Raw genomic sequence first — 21,507 nt, 5'->3', positions numbered from 1 at the left:
TACATTACAGCCGAGTGCCCAGATTTAAGGCACATAACTGTATGCTTAACATTTAACATGAAAACGAAGAGGTTTTTTAGTACTTTGCAATGACATTTTATCAGGGCGGTGAGTCCACTCGAGGCTGCCAGGTCCACGTAATCACGAATCCACCCGGCATTTGCTTTGCGTTGCCATTCGACTGCACACGAGACACAACGCAGCCACACAGCAGCAGCCCCCTAACCTCCCCCCACCCCACCCCCCCTTTGCCTCCCCTTGGCCACGAGTGAACAAGAGTGCCCGCCTGGCGTGCAAGCTACCTGTGTCCTGAGAGGGACTGATGCTGTAGCTGTCGCTCTCGCCTGTGCGTGGCGTGATGACGCGGCAGTCGGCCGCCCGGGGCGTGATCACGCGGCAGTCCGGCGGCAGCGTGCGGGCGCAGGCGGATCCCTGCAGGCGGCTCAGGGTCCACTGGCTGGCGTAGCGGCTCCGGGGTGGCGGGGGCGGGTGGCGCACGTGCTTGCGCGACACTGGGTCTGCAAGTGGCCGAGCGTCAACCGGGGAAAAGAGGCTTAGGTTGACGCGGGACGGGGGGTGCTATCGCAGGCAATGTTTTATTGTTAGTTATTGTTATTATTATTCTCAAGCGATTTTGGGGGTTTTCTTCTTTTGTATGGAATGCGCAGGGCGGGGAGGGGAGCAACAGTTTTTATAGATGATGTCAAAGTTGAATGTTCAGGGGTCCTTCAAGCAATCCAAGGCTGCAGTAGACGCTGTACGGATTGTAGGGACACCGTCAGGGTGTGCCGCGCCTGGATGATGGTGCGACTCGTCGGCGATGCATTTGACGGTTTCGGGCTCTACCGCACACAGTCGCAGGCTGGCGACTCTTTGATTTTTCCATGTATGGAACAACGCGCACGATGCTGCACGTCCTCCCGTGCTGCGTCCGAGCGCGGTTTAGCGAGCTCCAGAGCCGTCGTAAGAAGAGAGAGAACCTCCGGGCACTTCCAGATCATCATTACGCGATCTGACCAAATGTGTTTTTTTTTCTGAATTCCTGGATTTTCCTGAAGATGCTTGATGCGCTTTCAAGCGAAACGTCACGTCCCATTGTTACATTTGGCTACAAGCTGAATGCTTCTAAACGTGGCAATTTAGTACATTCAGATTTTTCGGATGGTTGAGGGTCTTTCTGACAAAACTCTGGCCAGATTATTACCGTGACCCAACCCAAAAATCTGGAATGAATGAGAGGAAGCACTTTTGCTTTTCCAGTGAGATTGGAACGTCACATCAGAACTGTGAACCTTTACGATTATTTTCACTGAAATCGTTCATCTTGTACAATTGTTAAAACCAAACATATCAAATATTATTTCAAAAGATAAATATCTAAAAGCCTGTCTGGGTTTGTTTTACTGAGTCACGATCATTCTACTTTATTATTTTTTCTGACACTGCGCTGGCACTGTACAGATACAAATTACAAAAACTCAAACTCTCCCATTGCCGAAAATGTCACCAATTTTTTCTATAATTTTTTTTTCCTCTTAGTGCTGTATTTTCACAAATTCTTACCCGACTGTTGCTCTCTTGATATACGTTCTGGTTGTACCACGTGTGCTTAGCACGAACAACGCGGCTTACCGAACAACACATGGCGAGACTGCACAAATGCAAAAGCCAATGAATTAGCATCATCATACTCCTATTAATGTATTGATAGATGTTTTTCATTGCGTGGGTAACTCAAGAACCAAACGTGGGAAAAAGGATGAGCATTAATTAAAAATCAGCTAATAAAAATGTGGGATTTTGAGCCTTTGCTTAGTAACGTGATAAAAAAGACCGTCAATATTAGTGGAAGACAAACACCATAATATGCTCTCTTCACATTAACGCCTGTGAATTAAATTAAAATAAATCAAAATAAATTCTGACCCGTTTGTCTTAGAGGATGTCCATAAATCATCATATTCCATACATCATTAATTATAATTAGACTCGGTTTAAAGAGCTGTTTGTTGAAACGTTGTGAACATATTCCTTATATGTGTGTGCGTGTTTTACATTCGCTCAAGCGAAACGCTCGAAGAGTTTTGAGGGGCGCATTTTTAAAGGCGTTTTCAAAACAACCGCACCTGAGATTCTGGTGAGCACCTGGGAGCCTCGAGAATCACGGTGAGCGGTGATGCAGCGCTTAGCGCTACGCTGTGCTACGAACCCGGCTGTGACCCGGGTTCGACTCGTGCTCGCAGCCAACACCTGTGACGAATTTCTGAACAGGTGCTGGGCCTCCCCTGGGTCGACTCAGCCTCAAATGAGTACCTGGTGCGGCGTGGCCGGGCAATGGTGTTGGCCAACCACCCCCCTTGTGTGCTGTGCCGGCCTTCATAGGTGCTCGCTTACATCACTTGCCCCAACAGTCTGTCAAGACTATACGGGTAATCTGTGCCTTTGTTCTTTTATCAGTTTTATTGCCCTAGCTCAAACTGTTGTCTAATTATGTGTTCGATAAAAGTGAATGATACCATTCTGGACAAGCTGCGTTTTTCACCTTAATCACTTGCAGTGCTGTTTGCTGTAAATGCCACTCCTTTGCCAATTGTAGGAAAGTTACATTCGAAATAACTTGTTTTTAATAATCAGGATGCCACTCAGAGAATGAACATTGCTTTCCAATGGATCTCGACTTGATTAAAAGTAACGAAGCACATCAATTGAACACGCTCATAAATTAATACAAGTAAGTGCTCATTTATTTAAATGACACATCTATTGATGTGTTTGTTCAAAATATATATTTATTTAGATTACCAAGTTAAGTGCCTCTTTCTGGATACCATATTAGATGATACAATGTGGCATTTATATACACGTAATTAACAATATGTGCCTTAAATTGGCCAGTAATACTCTACATATTCAGCTTGGTTGAATGCTATATTAATCTGCTATTACATTTACAAACTATGATTAACAAATCCATTGGCTCTGCCAGCAGAAAAAGCACTCGGTGATGTCCGGAGACAATCTAAATTTTAGGCACTAATGTGACACAATTAGGGGCCATCCATTTAGTACGTACGCATGGAGGGGGGAGGGGGGGTTAACCCAAATGCGTACGCTTGCGTATGGGGGGTCTACTGACAATGTACGTACGCATAGGGAACGGGGGGGGGGGGTGAAACCTCGATAATAAGGATTCTGGGGGTGTAAAAGTGAGGGGGGGAGGGGTCAAGTTTTGACAGATTTTTGCTTCCGTACTAAATGGATGGCCCCTTAGCAATATCATTCAGGGGGGGGGGGGGGCGGAGCTAAATAAAAAGCAGCACCTGCAGCATTTAACCGACACTAATTTGACAGAAATGTGTTCAACTTAGATAATTGCCACCTATTAAAGCACGGCGCTGATGGAAAAGTGGTCGGAGAGCAGGAAGAGAAAACAAGCGAGCTCGGCTCTGGAAAAGCCATTAAATGTTTAATTAAATTTAGTAACTCTCTGCTTAATTGAAACGACCACCCTAGAGGGGTGAAAAAAAAGCTAAGGATGGCTTTGAGAAATCTAAAATAGTTAATTTCGCTTACGAGGCCTAAACTACTGTATTTACATGACAGCAAACCGATTTAAAAAAAAAGTCTCATTGAGCTTACTGTAGGCCTGCATTGAAGAAAAACCAAGTACAAAAAATTATCGAAATCCGTCTACAGCGATGCAAAGATGAAGCCGCACTGACATCTGTCTAACGTCACGTAAAATAACCAACAGACACCGCCGAACGTCACGCATTTCGGATTTTCCCAGACATTCATTAATTCTGTAATTTTACATTTTAATTATTCATCTCTCCACTTGCTGGTGCTGTTGAAAGTATATGGCGACACGCAAACAAATCCGATATTTGAATTCCACGGTGTGATAAACACGCGCAGCATACAGACATCGCACACAATTAATCAGAGTTGACAATATCAATCCGAGGAAAGGCACAAATACTCCCCCCCCTGTATCGCTTGTGACAGACTTTTTGGCTGTTAGCGAGCACCTATGAAGGCCGCACGGCCAAGACCACGCCTGGTTGCCTTTGTCTCCCTAGTGGCAATGTTTACACACCGCACCAGGTAATCATGTGAGGCTGAGTCGACCTAGAGGAGGTCCAGGAACGGTTCAAATAATCGTCACTGGTGTTGGTCGTGAGTGGGACTCGAACTCGGGTCGCTGGGTTAAGTAGCACAGCACGCTAACCGCTGCACTACCGCTCAAAGTTGACTATATAAATCCAAGAATAGGCACAGCAGCTCCCACCACAGATACACGCATGTCAATGTACAATATTTCATTTCAAATCAGGTTAGTGGGACCTCATTAAAAGCAACAGTGTCAGAAACCTGCCATAGGGTTATTTTTGTTATTATTATTCTCCCCCAGTAGGTATAATTATACCTGAGATAGTTAAGTACTGGTTCTGTCATTCATTTGTTGCTTATCCCTGCCCCAAACATATGTTTTTGGTGTCTAAAAAAAAACCCCTTACTTTATTATTTGTGTTGCTGTTGTAAACTGTGATTGGAAGCAGACACAGTCGTGAATGTGAGCGGGTCAAAATAGTCCACCGATTGAGAAGCATTAGAATGGCAATGCTAATTTGATGGCCCAAAAAGTCACATTTGTTTCTTCAGCAAAATAAAGAAACGTTTCAATTAATTTAACAGAAGGTTTTTGGATTTCTTAAAAAAATATCACTTTCCCATATATATTGTATATGTATGCACATTCGCTAAAGCAGCCAATATTGAATTACAACATATTTACGACACACAAAATATATTCCAAATGTAATTATGGGGAATATCAAGTCAATTTGATGTGAGGCAGTGCCTATTAAGGCTGATACCAAATGTATACAGTAGTCAGCACTATGCCCGGCCACTTTGTGCCTCCCCATGCTGATGTTCATCATCAGTGCTCACTGCTCATGAAAGACCAAATCATGGGAGGTGCAAGCCAGTTCCATGGTCAGAAATAGAATGCAGGTTTATTCCTGGCCATGCTAACAACTCTACTTTCACTCCTTCCCACAGATACACAAAGAGACAAAGATCCTCTGTATATTCATGCAGAGTGGTGGGGGAAAATAGTGTTAGTGAGCACACGTGAAGACCAATATCTAACCATTTCTGATGTTTACACACTTGACCTGGTACTCATTTGAGGTTGACTCAACCTAGGGGAGGCCTGGAAAATGTGCAATGCCACTAGCCAGTGATGTTAGCTGTGGTTGGAGATTAAACCCTGGGTCACCGTGTTTGTGGCGTAGGGCGAAAAACAGTGTCACCGCTTGCCGCGCACATACATAAACATGCGTGCACACACGCAACAAAAGACAAAGATTACCCGTGTAGCCTATAACAGACCGTTGGGGCAAGTGCTGTTAGCGAGCACCTATGAAGGCTAGAATGGCATATGGGGTAGGTGGCCAGCACCACACCCAGCCGCTTTTGTATCCCCAGTGCTACACACGGCACCGGATACTCATTTAATGCTGAGTGGACCTAGAGGAGGCTCAGGACCAGTTCATATATTTTTCACTAATATTGGCTGAGAGCAGGAATCAATCTCAGGTCGCTGGGGTTCGTAATGCGGTGCGCTAACTACTGAATCACCACTGCCCACACACATTAATAAAGACAAAGATCCCCCGTATAGCCTTAACAAGCACCTATGAAGGATGGAACGGCACATGACGAGGTGGGTGGCCAACACCACGCTCGGCCGCTTTTGTCTCCCCAGTGGCGATGTTTACACACCACACCATGTGCTCATTTGAGCCGAGTCGATCTAGGGGAGGCCCAGGACCGGTTCAAATAATCGTCACTGGTGTTGGCCGTGAGCGGTGATCGAACTCGGGTGATTGGGTTCATAGCCGAGCACACTAACCGCTACACTACCGCTCCCCGCACACATACACACGAACAAACACACGCACACACACGCACGTACTTGTGCCCGGTCGTGTGTTGGAGGTATCGATGAGCGTGTCGACGGGTCCTGCAGCTGGAGCTGGGTGAGGGTGAGGATGGGGGTGAGGGTGCGGGTGAGGATGGGGGTGAGGATGGGGGTGAGGATGGGGGTGAGGCAAGGTGTGCCCCCCGCTGTACGTCCGTGACTTCCCAGCCTGACTGTAATCGGAGTCCGTGAGGAGAATGGTCGACTTGTCGTCCCCCTCTGTGGCACAGCACACACACGTGGGGGGGGGGGGGACGTTGCGTCGACAACGGCGGGACCACAGCGATGGTTGTCATCGCTAAATTCACCCTCGGTGGCTAGCGATAGGGAGGTAATATATTCCCATGCAGAACCAAACGTAGGCCCCCTGTAAATATAGGACATTCAGACAGCAGCTATTCCCCGAGTAAAGAGATCTATTGTAAATATTCAATAAATGGCTAAATTATCAATACTCTCTGTTGCCCCACGAAGATACGTTCGACACAGCACAATTCCCTCACCAGACAGGAGTAGCACCGGCAAATATAAGTATGAGGCCCAAGAAGTCTTAAAATAAAAACCCCATTAGATTATTGCGTCGTTCATACGATTTCGTTGTTGTTACTATGTTGTTACAATGTTACTATGTTTTTACAATGTTACTATGTTGTTTCAATGTCGAAACTATGTTGTTACTATGTTGTAACTATGTTGGAACAGCACTTCTGCTTCTGATTTTTCCCTCGCACTGTTCAACTTTGAAATCCTCTCCCCCCACTACCATTGTGTATTCTCCCAAGCTGTTACAGGCCTGCTCAATTTCATGAAACGTGTTAACTCTTACCTATTACATCTTTGATAGTGCTGTTTGTTGCTGGCCGATTGATGTTTTGGGCCTCTGGGCCTGTGATCGGCGACAGTGATTAAAAATGAGAAATAAATCAATGCCAACATTAAGTACTTTTTTGGCGGAAAAAAAATGTAAACATTTTCACACCATTCTCCTGTTGCATAATCGCCTCTCGTTTGTTTCACCGACACAATCTTTGACACATTTACACGACTAGGTTAAAACAGAGTAAATAATGTAAAAGTAAAAGACTTTTTTTAAATGAATGAAAATATGATTGCCTCCATCGGACACAGGCTTTCCTTCAGGCCCATCCTTCTGGATTTGTAAAAAAAAACCCCATTAAACTGTGATATACACAAACTGTGTGTGGTCTTCATCATGTTAATTCGGGCACTTTGGGAAATGTTCTTTTGGCTTTCTAATGCGGGTTTTTTTTGGGGACCAAAATTACAATGATTAAATCTTATACCCCCAAGGCAGCGTGTTAGTTGGCACAAGTCAGTGCAATTGCTTGGTGTTAAATTAGGGTAGTTGGCATCAGGAACAAATAACAACACATATGCCAAGAAGACACACCTGGGGGCAGGACATGCATTAAATAAACAATGTTGCACGAAAATGCCAAAATGCCAAGCCCATTGGCCAGGTGGGAACAGGTCTGATATGTGATCAAGGTTACAACGTGGGCTGATGAACAGTTGGTACAAGCCCAGATCATTAAAGTAATTGAGCACCAACTGTTCCACATCATTACAAGAATGTTAATTTGAATAAAGACCACAGTTGTTTGGACCACCTGCTCAGCTGTTAAGTATAACCAAGTGGGTTGTGTGCAAATTTCTGTTCTTTAGAAAGTTGTGATTATGTTGAAATACTAAGTTAGTATTCAAGAAGATGAGGTAACATGTTGACCCATAAATTATCTAGTTCTTGGCTTTAGACAGGATTCTAGCATCCCCCCAAGAAAAAAAAGATCATTACAAATATTTACAAAGTTATTACTGCCAAATTAGTACGTTATAATGAACACCAAAAAGATAAATAAATAAAACAGATTATGACACAAGACACGATATGTTTCACAATTGCATGAACATATTACCATAATATATAAAAAACACATTCTCATCTGATTATCCACTTCTAGCCAATAACATGATATTAAGCATATAATCACCAACTCACAAATGATGGTCATCACTGTTTAGTAAATCACTTGGCAACACAAATATTAAAAATAGGAAAACAAGGCAAACATTTATTTTCCCACAATGTTAAATAATGTAAACATTTTGTTGTGAGCTTTCCCCCTATTCTGAAATATGCTAACAATATCCTGTAAATAGTTACCTCAAGTGAAAACCACTTGCTACAATATTTACATAAATTCAACAACATTCTATAAGCAAATAGGAATAAATGTCCACATAACTGTGAATGTAAGTCCTTCACATATATATATGAAGCTATGAATAGCTTCCACAGATGAGGCAACATCTACTATTTACAACTCTTAAATCTTGATTTAAAGCTTTCGTGACTGCAGGGATTCATATTCTTTCGGTAAAGTGACTTTACCGAAAGAACCAAGAATATAACTCTAAAAATCTGTCATCTCTACCTTGCCCTAATTGACGTGAGATATTCCCACAAGTGTGCAGCACTTCAATAATCTATTCGAAAACATTGCAAATTAAGGTCCGATCGGATGCCTGACATTTACAACGCGGTAGGGTCCGCATGCGTCGCAAAAACTAACGGGCAGCGTGGGGACCCAGAGCTGTGCGCGATGGCTACAGATGACGCACTCGCTGGGTCGACAAAGTCCCCTTTGAAAAAAATAGAAATAAAACGCGCCGTTGTCGTTTGGCCTGCGCTGCCATTTGCTGCGCCGCCGCGTGTTTCGGCTTTCCACTGACCGAGCTGCTCCGTGCTGTCCTTGTTCTCAATCAGAAGCTGCCCCCGGGGGACGTCGATGTGGATTCGTGGAGTCTGCTGCTCCCTCTTCACCGGCGTGTCCACGGGGCGCGAGTTTTTGCTGCAAACGAGAGGCACGCGCCAATTCAGTTGTGCAAAGATGGATTTTTCTCGCCAGGAGCAGGTGACAGCATTGCATCGGGGAAGGAAGGATGAAGCAACAATACGAAAGCGGAAGAGCGTAAACAGAGTAATGCATCTTTACTCCTGATCTGAACAGTCAGGTGTATTAGAATAGGGTTTTTCCCCTTTTTTTCTGGCAACAAAACTGAAACCTTTTTTTTACAAGGATTCATGTCTGCATCAACCACAATACCTGCAGTCAAAATGCAAACAAAAAACATACTATGATAATATATGCATTGTCCTTGAAACTGATTGGTCCACACCAATGGACGGCTTTCTTTTGAGCCTCGACCCAATTGGTGCTCGACCAGATGACGCCAAAAGGCCTTTTGCAGGTATTGTGGTTAATGCAGACATGAATCCTTGTAAAAAGGTTTCAGTTTTGTTGCCAGAAAAAAGGGGAAAACCCCTATTATTATATTTTGGTACTGGCAAAGGAGGTCTAATGATGTAGTCAGGTGTATATATATATTTTTTTTACACGAGACTGTTACACTGAATATCACTTTTTTTTAGGAGGGTCCTACTTTTGGGATGTATTCTTTGAGAGAGGCCAAAATAAATGCTTTTGGAGGAGCTGAATATATATATTTGTAATAAATGAATTGCTTTTTGAAAACATTTAATGTAAATATATATTTTTTTTAATTCATACTCAGAAAGCAAGGGAGCCAAAGGTTTCCACGAGCACAGTTGGCAGTTGACTGACATGGCCGAGGGCAAGGGTTCACGGACTGCGTCAGTCCACCACGTGCTCTGCTGGTGGTGACCTCGTGGACCCCTGTTTTTGGATATCAATCATCTAACAAAAATGTAATTGCACGGGTTCACGGACTGCGTCAGTCCACCACGTGCTCGGCTAGTGGAGACCTTGTGCTCTCTCGCCGGGTCCAGCTTTGAGAGGTTTTACCTCTGTAAGCTGTGTTTAAATGTAAGCTGGCGAATGTTTTAGCGCGCTAAGCCCTGTCAGCGCTAGCAGCCTGCCGCCTATGGATGTATTGGTAATTTCTGATTGGGAGGAACACTCGCATAGATTGGCAACCTACTTACTGTGCTGCAACATACAGGCGCTTCACTGTCCTCCAGGCAGTACACTTTTGTTACAAGAATGAACACTTTTTTTGAGCCATTCTCGAAATAACTTTCAGGTTATATTGTATATTGTACAACGGCAGAGTGTATTTTTCTCCCCGCAAAGAAATGTGCTGTAGTAACTAAGATTTTTTTTATGGAGAGAGAAAAAATAACAATGAATGCTTAAAAAAACCTAAATATAAATTACTAATCTGTATTATGGAGTAGTCACTCATTGTTTTTTTCGGTAAAGCCACGTATAAATGAGAAATAATAATAGAATAAAATTACATAATAGTATACATACGACGTTTCGATTGCAACGCAAGCAATCATCATCAGGTATAGAAGAGCTAAATTTAAGAGAGAGAGGGGAAACACAGAGAGATGGAGAAGCACATCAACTTGAACAAGATTAAGTAAAATTTGGAAACAATTTGATGTGCTTCTCCATCTCTCTGTGCTTCTTCTCTCTCTCTTAAATTTAGCTCTTCTATACCTGATGATGATTGCTTGCGTTGCAATCGAAATGTATACTATTATATAATTTTATTTATTATTATTTATTATTTCTACGTGACTTTACCGAAAAAACCAACGAGTAATTCCTGCAGTCACGAAAGCACCAAATCAAGTTATGGAGTAGTCATTACATTATGTTTTGAACTGCTTGCCAGATTTCCAGATAAGCTGCGTGGCGCGGCATTTAATAGAAATGAATCATGCTGGAAAATCGGTTTACCCAAATCTCCTGGAGTGACATTCAGAGCAAGAATAAAAAAGGGATGTAAGTGTGAAATGAGGAAGGAATTACGTTTTGAATGTGGCAATAACTTAATTGGTGTTTTCATAACAATTCGCTTTTTTTATGATCGCGCACCAAATGAGTTATCTGCCACACGCAAAAAAAATATATAAAGCTTCTGGGGTGAATGCCCGGGGAAAATCATGAAGCAGTTCCGAGTCTATTGAGAGAAATTGTGGTAATGAGGACGACATGCAGACCCCGATGTCTTTCTTTCCGTCGAAGGGGTAAGTGACATCAAAGCAACATGAATCACCATCAAGAGAACAAGGAAAATATCCTTAGTGGATCTGGTTACAGAGGACTTCGTGATCAAACGGGAAATATTCCTGAGCAGTTACCTTATCAGCATCTCCGCAAGACTTTTCGCGTCTGTTCAAACATAAAATAAAGCAGAGCAAAGTTAAAATGACATTTCATTAAAAAAAAAGAACAACAGCAAGGAAAGCGATTCCAAAAAAAAACATGTAGCTCGTAATTAAATCGAGTATTGAATTTGTTACGAAGCCGCCATGTCACTGTAAATTATTATTTGTGCATTGGAAATGACTCTTACGTGCATTTGCATTGGGAAGTGGCTGAACTGAACCGAATCAATGTTACGAGGAAGCTAAAAAAAAAAACACGAGGACTCCTGAGACAGAAAACACGTGAAAAGAATTATAATTCGCCGACAGCATGACGCCACCTCGGAATCACTTTCGAATTATGTGCGTGCAACGAAGGCATGACGGAAACACGTAAAATATACTCTTTGGTTCTTTCGGCAAAGTCGCGTAGGTATATATACCTATATATATATTATACCTACGTGACTTTACCGAAAGAACCAAAGCGTATGGATTCCTGCAGTCACGAAAGACGTAAAAGATAAATAGCAATAGTTGTAAATGTACACTTTGTAGTCATGCATATTGCAATAATTGTTGTGTATACCACAGTTCTGTATTTCCTGGAAGTCGTTCAAATTCAGTGGTTCTGAGAAGGTATTTCAAATCATAACGGGCAAGGGCCTTTAGTTTGTTAGTTTGCGCCCTGCTTTTAAAAACTCTGCCCCAAATCAAATCAACAAATGCACGTACGGTCACATCTCTTAAGGCAAATTATAAACCCTATTTGTTTATCCTTGAGCTAGCTTGATTGCCTAATGATCTTTATTATCGTCTGAGTTTTGTTGTTGTTGTTGTAAACACTGCATAAAGAGCAACTACATAATAGTACAATCTATTGTAGTGTTTACCATGAACACTCATATATATAGTGCCCTGTGCTGCCTATCAAGGCCATCATCTACTGGGTCAATTTTAGGCCACAATCATCGCTGGCAGTTACCACTGCCAACGTTTGCCCGTGGCATTTCAAAATTGTGAAAATCTTGTTGCCCAAAAAAGCGAACGAAAACATCTGATTGCAGTTCCCCTTCGTGGGCAACTGGGTTGGTGACTTCCAATCAGATTGCAGAGAGTTATTTTCATCAACAACATGGCAGTGTTGTGGCAATGCCTGAGTGGGATCTGGATGTGATGCTGTGTGTGTGTGATGTGGTGCGTTTGTTAAGCAGACACCCTGCTATATGGGTTGCTCGCCAAGTTGCCACAGTTGCTCGTGGTTAACTTGTTGCTGATGACGGTTGCTGGCAACCGTTGCACTAACACGTCCCCTCAAGATATTGTGGGACTTACATTGCATACCAATCCGGGTGATTCAATACATCGCTGCGAATCAGGGTGATGATGTAATTTTAGAATCAATTAGAGCTTTTGTTTGTTGTTTGAACCCAATGCAGGGTTACTTAAACCCAATGCTAAAAACGTTGATTCTTACAAGAGAAATTCTACTCCATGTATTGTAAGATGAATGAATATTAATTGACGAGTCGATGCATTATTATACCCAGCCTGCACATACTCATTAGAATTGCAAACATATTTTCAAACAGTGTGTAGAGTAATCTTACTCTTTTCATGTCACTGCAAGGTTATTCTTTATTGTCATCGTGTTTTGTTATTTTAGGTTATGCAAAGTATTTGTTTGGAACGTGAAAAAAATATGATTCATCCTATGGACACAATTGGAAACAATAAACGTTGGTGCATGCACAACAACAGCCTCCATTCTGGCAGTGATCAAGATTGTCGTGAATATGTAATCACATCCACGGCAGCGTCTGATTTGCATGGCTTATATTAATTCCGAGCACGTTACTTCTTATGGAATTACTGGGCAAATTCCACCTGTCAGATGCACATTCCAATTACAGGTTCTATTCTCAATCAAAAAAAGTCTATAATAGCGTGGCCAATGAGTAACTGGCGTGCGTTCATGCATCGTTCTTGCATCCGTAAATTGCTGCCATCAAACTGCCTTTGATTCAATAATAAGCAAAAAGATTTCTAACTGCTTCATAGTTCCCTTCCCAGTGAAGCACTTGTGCTGCTGGCATCATTGTGTAATGTGTGTGTATATATGTATACAGGGGGCAGCCTCGATGGAATGGTTAGTACATTGCACTTGCGTTCCAGAAGTCGCCAGTATCATATCATCTTTCCCGTACAAGGCAGTTGAAACAATGGGGCAGGTTTCCGAGATGCACAAAACAATTACGACTGAGCGAATGAAGGTTGTGTTAAATAAATATGCAAAGTAAATATGGAAGTTATGGCAGCTTGCTATATCGATCAATCTCTGGGGTAACGAGGAAAACAGTTCAGTGCTATAGTGTAATTCATCTGCTGAAGATTTTACATTAGTGGCACAATGGGAACTCATGGCTCCAGCATAAGAAAACAAGAATATGCGAAATCACATTTTCCAGCAGCTGGTAATACATGAAAGTGATCAATTGATAAATGGAATTCGGGGGCAATGCTTGATAATAATAAGAAAAATAATGCATCAGTGTGGAAATCTAAACCAAAAACGATTCTCTTGGAAAGTTCACCATTTTTTCTTTCATGCAGCCATCTGGAACATAGCGGCCATGGTGAAGTCAATGCCGTAGCATTGTAATTATATCATTATTGCACTTGTTACTCACTATGGTGGGATGCTGCCCCAGTGTAACGGTTGGCACACTGCAATGCAACGATCGCTGGTTCGATTCAATCTCCAGGGCCAGGAAGTTTAAACAATGGTGCAACTTCTTTGGTTCTTTCGGTAAAGTCACGTAGAACGAGAATAAAATAATAAATTGATAAAATAAAATAACACAATAAAATTCTCACGAAAATGGTGCAAGTTTCTTAAATCCCCCTCCACTTCTCTTCACCCAAAAGTATAAACGTGTACACCGCCGTTCGTTGATCGGAAGGTCGTGAAGTGTGGGTACTCCCACCCGAGACATCTGGCCAACGTGGAAGAGTAGACCAAAAATCCAATTAGAGGAGTTCCACCCTAGAGCTCCATCGATAGTGGAGGCCGTTGTGCCTCTGCAGGGCTACCCCTTTTCCTTGGCTATTTACCCACTGTGTGGTTTGTGCGGGGCTGCGGGGGGGGGGGGTGGGGGTCAGCGAGCCACTGCCACGTGCCCACGATGGGAGAACCGGGGGCGGCGCTTGCCTCGCAGACGCTTGAGCCTCTGCTGCCGGCGGCGGCGGCGGACGTAGACGAGCAGAGCCAGCGTGAGCAGACCGAGGCCCAGCAGGCAAGACACGATGAGCAGCAGCCGCAGCTCCTGGCTCGGTGACAGGTTCTCATTGTTCACCTTCACCGTCGCCTTCAGGAGCGGCGGGATGGTGCCTTGGGGTGGAGAAACGGGTTGGCGTCGTCATGGCCAGTTGCAGTGGCTCGTGTTATGTTATTTTCTTCCTCTTTCACAAAGACAACGGGTTTTGTTAAACGTGTAAATGTACAACGCGCGTTGGCGAGGGCACGATCGCGGAGAGAGAGGCAAACGAATGCAAAAACGTACGTGCGAACAGTTTTGTGTTCGTGTAAACATAGTAAAAAAAACGCAAAATTGTGAGTATATGGGTGGGTGGTGTTTTTGTTGATAAGGGGAGCAAGTTCCATTGTAAACCGTATAAAGAACATAGAGCAATTTTTTTTTCTAAGTGGCAAGCACCATCAACCGCCACCTCTTCGATGCAAATTCCTTCACTTACAGCTGTCCATAGTCGCCCGCCGAACAAGCATACCCCCGCCAGCCGTTCCATTCCCTGCACAGCCTGGCTTGCAACATCCCATGCTGGAGATGACGCATTATAAATCATCACAGCGGAGATGGCCTTCTTCCCAACGCAGTCACTGTTGTAAATTTTAAACCTAGCTACGTATTCCCCGTGTGTCGTGGGGTGGGGTGGGTTGAACAAAAAAAAATGCTGCAGCAGATATGACAAATTAAACTCAATGACAAATCATAGCCAATTTTAGGCAAGCATAATGAGGCAGCCTCTGATTTTTTTTGTATTCTATGAGTCATTAGTTATGGCTTTGAATTAAATTTGGTTGCAAATAATTATCCAATCGACTATTGGCCACTGCTATGCAGTCTGCCAAAACAGGACATCTAGTTGTATTAATCACAATGAAGATGCAAGCACGTATGTATACAAAATATTAGTTACTAATTTGATGGCAATAGTTGAATCGCTCGTTTTAAAATGTTTTTTTCCTTTCTAATATCACAATGAAAAGTTAAATCCTTGTGGTGGCACTCATCTATCCATTGCAAAAATCTCTGAGAGAGTAAACTTAACAATGACCACAAAATCATGAAGATGAGCAGCATGGGGGTAGAGCAGTGGCCCAAGTGATTCACATACCAAGCTATGAACTAGGTGACCTGAGTTCGATTGCTAACCGTACCCCTGCCCGGTTTACCAACCAATTCTGACCAGTACAGTGATTTAAATTTGCTTCATTGGTGCACATTATTATTTTATTTGTAATGTATTTTGTTATTTTGGTTACCTAAATCACTCTTGCGAATAAAAATGATCCTGGTCTCTGGTTAAACAAAATAAACTTTGTCGTTTATTTTTATTAATGGTAAGTAAAAGGAGTCAAAAATATATTAAAGTGTTGCAAAATATTAATAATAACACTACTCATGAAACAATTATAATGCTGAATATGTATTCCATTGTTAAGGAAACAGAAAAGGTACATCAAATAAAACAAAATGTCTATTATCTGTTCATAGTCAGTGTGGACCAATCAGTTTCAAGGACAACACATATATTATCATAGTTTGTTTTTTGTTTGCATTTTGACCACAAGTATTGTGGTTAGTGCACACATGATTCCTTGTAAAAGGTTTCAGTTTTGTTGCCAGAAAAAAGGGGAAAACCCCTATTATCAGTAATAATCATAGAGTTGTATTCACCAGAGAATATTTGTAATGGAAAAAAAAATCTCGCCACAAGTTTTTGTATTCATTAATTTAAAGAATTAATTTATTTCTATAACACAAGAATGACAACATTATATTTAATCATGGTAATTTCACGAAAAATTAGATGATTAGATGATGTGTACCATCTTTTCCAGTGTCGTGCATCAGTATAATTGCCCTGTCTGCTGTTAACCAAATAGCATTTATTAAAAACAATTTTACTCATTACGGTATCTTAAATGTACTTATATATATAAAAACATCCAACTAAAAATACAGTCGAAGCATTATTGGCTCATGTTATTATTATTTAGTTGTTTTCTTCAGAAAGTAAACAATGTCTTAATTCATGACCTTGTCCAATAAAAACATTACTCATTAAATGTGCTGTGCCATTAATTTGTGTAGCATTGAATGTTCTAGCGACATTGCTTGTGAGTGTAGGTTAATGCCAAGCAAAAACGGCATTGCCAGTTTTTTTTAAATCTCTAGGTCATGTCCTCCGGTGCAATGACAAACAAGTTTTCCAAATATGGATAAATTACCAGATTTGTCCTTCCTGTATCCTAACTGGCCAGATGGCGCAATGGTAGAACGAGCGGCTGGCAAATGAAAGGGGTTGACTCAGCCCATCATTCCTTTACGGTCGATAACATGAGAACCACTCTGTCGAGAGGTCAACATTGCTTGTCCTATGTGTAGACCTGTATGTATGTATGTTGAACTTATTTAGCACCGGACGTAGTCAACCGTACTAATCGGAATGGGGATTTGCCAACACTGGCTCAGGACTGCTCATTTTGAGCAGAGATGCAGGAACTGATACAATACATCGAGCTGTAAAGCAGCAAGACTGGGCACTGTGCATGTGGACAACCGTGTGCCGTGCTGGGCTTCATAAGTGCTACTCACTAACCGCACTTGCCCCAACGGTCCGTGAAGGCTATCCGGGGGGGGGGGGTCTTTGTCTTCGTGGACAACCGCAACGGCGGTGGATTCCCACAACTTACTCCCGTCGTAGTTGAGCGTCGCAAAGTCGGCGCTGTGCTCGGCGCAGCCGGCGGCGTTGCACGCGCGCATGCGCAGCCGATACCACGTGGCCTCCAGCAGGCCGGCCAGCATGATGGGGGCGGCCGCGTCCGACGTCTCCAGCACCGGGCTCCAGGTCGCGCTCGACGCTCCCGCCGCGCCCCCGGCCGCGGCCGCGCCGGGGCCCCCGCCGGGCGGCAGGGCGGCCCCCGCGGCCGTTCCCGTGGCGCCCGGGTTCGCGCCCCCGGCGCCGACAATGCCGCCGCCGTTTCCGCCTCCGCCGCCTCCGCCGCCTCCGCCGCCTCCGCCGCCTCCTCCGCCGCCTGGACCGGCTGGTGCGTTGACGCCGGCGCCGCTGGGCTGGTACTCGAGGGCCAGGGATGATATGGGGCAGCCGCCGTCATCCCAGCCTCGCAGGTTCACGCGCACCACGCTCGCGTTCATGGGCAGCACCAACTCGGCGTCCTTGACGAAGTGCGGTTCTGAGAGAGGGGAGAGAGAGGGGAGAGGGAGGTGGCGGGGGGTGACACAAAAAAAAGGGGGGGTGGGATTTTGACACGCCGGGTTGCCCCCCGGAGCAACGCGGCGTGCACAGCTTTGCTCGACGATGAAATCAAAGAAGCAAACTATTCGGATGAATTCGGGTGATTAGCTTACGTGGGCGTCGAGTTTGCCGGTACGAAAATAAAACCCCGCGAAGTTAACCTGACAGCGCGCGAGGGTTTTCTGTCCCGCTTGTTAAAAAAAAAAATCGCTCTCAATTTGGAGTTGCGGGGGAAATGTTAAGTAATTAAGTGTGTGGGCGTACGTCGTGGCTGCTTGTCCTCGCAGTTAACCTTAAAATATACAAGCTACATTCTCTCGCTAATGAACACTCGCAGAGAAGAGACTTCCTGCAATGCTTAATTCTAATTATGGTACGTAAATAAGGCATCCACACGTGCTTTTTCAGCAAAGATGTGAATGAGGTTGCGCGCAATTTAGTTGCCTGACCGTAGCTCACATTTTTTTAGGCAATTCCAATTAATTATATTTTTATTTATTGAATATAAATGTAACTGAAAGCAATAATTATCGTTGTGAATGGAAAATATTAATTAGTTTCGGCTTTATATATATTTAACTTTGTTCTGCATCTTGAGATGTACCTGCATTCGGATGCTATGCAAATAAATATTTAAATGTGTTGATTTGTGTACACAATTTAGCTACATTCCAGCTTTTATGATTAAAAACACCAATACTGACTACCATGCAATACGCATTAATCTACAGCGTAGCACGTGGGAAAGTTTACATCCAAGTATTTGGGCAATAAAAGGTTGTGGATCTCAGAAGTAGTTCTGCGTTATCTCCTTCCATGGGCAATTCTCAATCACGTGGGGTTGCCACTGCTCTGTGAGAGCTCCAAATGGACAGTTGACCTTATGAGATGACACCTACGGGACAAAGGAATATATTTTTTAAATGTCAAAAGAACAATGAAAACTGGAAGAACTCAAGCAATCTATTCATATGTCTGAGTTCAAACTAGATTGCTTTAGTCTAAGAGGCACCGATATAGACTGAGAGGCATATATTATGTTGGTCATCCAGCTATAGACAAGCTGGGCGACTAAGACAAAGGACTGAACCGGGTTTAAAGAGGTGGAAGGTTCAACAGACTACAAAAGATGAAGCAGATGCAGGTAGGCGAGACATCTGGAGAACGGATGGCTCGGAGCAGCACCTCGCTTTGCGTGTCCCCTCCGGCCGACACGGCTTCGCGATCGATCGAGAGCCCTTCCCGAGCGTCGAAATGCTGCGCTCCCAAAAGTTTCGGGCGCGCGCTCGCTCGCAACAACCCCCGCTACCTCTGCCGTGCGTCTTGGCCTCGATGATCTCGCTGATGCGGCCAGTGCCCACGACGTTGCGCGCGGCCAGCGTGAACTTGTACCACGTGCCACAGCGAAGCCGCTCCAGGGCGAAGCGCTTCTGGTGCGGGGAGATGACCATCTCCTCCCACTGCTCGCTGCGGTCAACCGAGTACTGCAACAGGTAGCCTGGCGGACAGAAACGTTGGGGGGGGTTGCGCATCGCATTAGGGGTGCCGTGGCGTTGGACGATGAGAAATGGACGGGCGGAGGGCTTGTTTGTCGGTTCGCAAGTAGCGAGGTGGGGGGGACGCGAATATATGTTGGTGTTGAGCGATGGACTGTGCATTGTGTTACTGTAGTCAGCACTCTTTGCTTGTCTAAGCTGTTTAAAAAAAACAAATATTTTATATCAGTGCATACTACCTGCTGTTACACATGGTTCGGAAATATGATCGTGAATAGAATAAACAAAAAAACATGAAAATAATTAGAACAAAAAGTGAAAAGAGTGGGTAAATAAAGGCATGGGGTAAGATCCGTGCTTCAAATCACATTCGGAGACAGAAATCGCAACGCAGGGTTTTACAGAATGTGTGCAGGTAAACAAATGTCATTAAACCAAACTGTGAAGAGCATGAAGCAGCCCTTGGCTGGGACACATCCTGGCCAGAAGGGATGGTGGACGGTGGTCAAGAATAAAGATGGAACGGCAACCAAGACATGAAACGTGTCGGAGAGCGACGTCGACCGAGGGGATGGAGCGATGGAGTGAGCTCGAGTGCAAGGCGCTAGGTAGATTATTACATCCCAGGATGGCGAGAGGTGGTAAAATATTTAATCTAGCAGTGGATTGACCATGGCTGATGGTGATGACGACACCTTTTTACATGACCCGGTGAGCATGGTACGCATGTCCATAGGTGGATAGGTGAATAGTAAAAGGCAGACAGCTGAATCACCACGGAAATGCATTTAAAATGATTATTTTAAAAACGATTGGAAATCTTATTTCTTTATCATTTGGAGGAAGCACAAATGTTACTGTGATGAAGATGTGCTATTTTATTTTTTAAATGACAATCAAATATTGCATCTTTAAGAATATACAACCAAAAGCTACTGTACGCTAGCACTGCAACACATATGCAACGTTTATTGACTGATACATAAAAGCGCCATATAAATTAAAGTAGCATCGAAAATAAATAAAATATTTTAGCCATTTGATTTTTGTTACAATCACATCTTTCCATCAGTTCCATCAGGGGACATCTTTTCAACAGTGCGATAGTGAATCTCCAATGTATCCCCAGGTCAAGCGTAAAGACTCGGAAGCTGTGAAGCAAGGAAGCCTAGCGCTTTCGTAGACAGCACGGACGGGATGGATGCTGGACGATTTAATGGGCTCAGGACAGTTATCTAGGTTTAGAGGAGAGAGTGCATGGACGGGAAGACGTCGGTACTAAGTAACGAAGCGAATGTAATACAATGAGAACTATATATATACAATGAGAACTGTCGGGGTGGGGATGGCATGGTTAAAGCTACCGACACTGAAATCGATTACACTGAATTTCATTGCATTGTATATAATATAGCAATATAAGAAGAATATTTACCAGAACCTTTATTTAGCACTGGGAGGGGTCAGCAAACAAATACGCTCTACGCAAACTCTTGAGCTCACGGTCTATCGCCTCATTCTAAGGCTTTGCCTTCAGGCGCTAGACAAAATACTGAAATGATCACAAATTGACAATAATTTTAAATGTTAAGCCTACATGGAATGATTCATATGATATGGAATTATTGCTATCGTTGTTCCCTGGACTTGTTTGGCTGTCGGGAGCTTGGGTCCTCGAGTGAGTGATGGTGGCCCACTGTGCTCCGGCTGTACTCCCCACACCTCCGTGCTCTTGGCTGCGAGGAGTCTTAATTGTCTGTGGTGACATCGTACACCTTTTATGACGAACATTTTTTTCGGAGGGTTTTAAGATGTTTATGTGGCAGCTTCAAAATGCTGCGTTTTTTTAGAGATGCCATTTGAATGAATGAGGCTATATAAACGCAAATTATTGTGATTGTTACGATTGTGAGATTCATCCCAAGTGATCGTCTTAGAATATGCCTTAATGGCAAATCAAATTGACCAAACACCTTGTTGCATATGTTCCCATTAAAAGCCTGAGTGAATCCGTGATTGCAACTTTTGAGGCGACAATGCACGATAACGATGCTATGCAAAGTAAAAGTCATTATTACTGTGCGGAAACACATGTGGCTCAATGGATCATCATATCGGCATGTAAAACGCCGTTCAGTTCAGAGCACACGTTACATCACAAAAAACGAACCTATTTGCAACATGAAGCGATCAGCCAGTCCGTTTTGTATGAGCAGCCACAGCTGCACATCTTATATATATATACACACTTTTACAACACTGACATCTTTGCTCTTCCATGTGTATTCATGATC

The 21,507-nt window shown here is 43.5% G+C and overlaps 1 protein-coding gene across 2 annotated transcripts in view; it reads right to left on the bottom strand.

Annotated features, from left to right (window-relative positions):
- LOC116948137 (cell adhesion molecule DSCAM-like) overlaps positions 1-21,507 on the bottom strand; it is a 175,352-nt gene that overhangs the window by 5,460 nt on the left and 148,385 nt on the right. The window contains exons 25-32 of one of the 2 annotated variants that reach the window (XM_076071263.1): positions 19,027-19,215; positions 17,155-17,655; positions 14,368-14,547; positions 11,151-11,181; positions 8,747-8,865; positions 6,819-6,878; positions 5,987-6,211; positions 303-518 (exon numbers count right to left, since the gene is read on the bottom strand). In XM_076071263.1, coding sequence (XP_075927378.1) covers positions 303-518; positions 5,987-6,211; positions 6,819-6,878; positions 8,747-8,865; positions 11,151-11,181; positions 14,368-14,547; positions 17,155-17,655; positions 19,027-19,215 — 1,521 coding nt within the window. The remainder of the gene's footprint in view (positions 1-302; positions 519-5,986; positions 6,212-6,818; positions 6,879-8,746; positions 8,866-11,150; positions 11,182-14,367; positions 14,548-17,154; positions 17,656-19,026; positions 19,216-21,507) is intronic. The other variant, XM_076071264.1, reaches the window with a different exon arrangement.

This window comes from Petromyzon marinus, chromosome 32, assembly GCF_048934315.1.
Source record: "Petromyzon marinus isolate PM22_M1 ecotype Great Lakes invasive population chromosome 32, UKy_Petmar_22M1.pri1.0, whole genome shotgun sequence".
NCBI lineage: Eukaryota > Metazoa > Chordata > Hyperoartia > Petromyzontiformes > Petromyzontidae > Petromyzon > Petromyzon marinus.
Note: the sequence above shows the minus strand (reverse complement) of the source record. Positions and strands in the feature narration are given on the sequence as shown.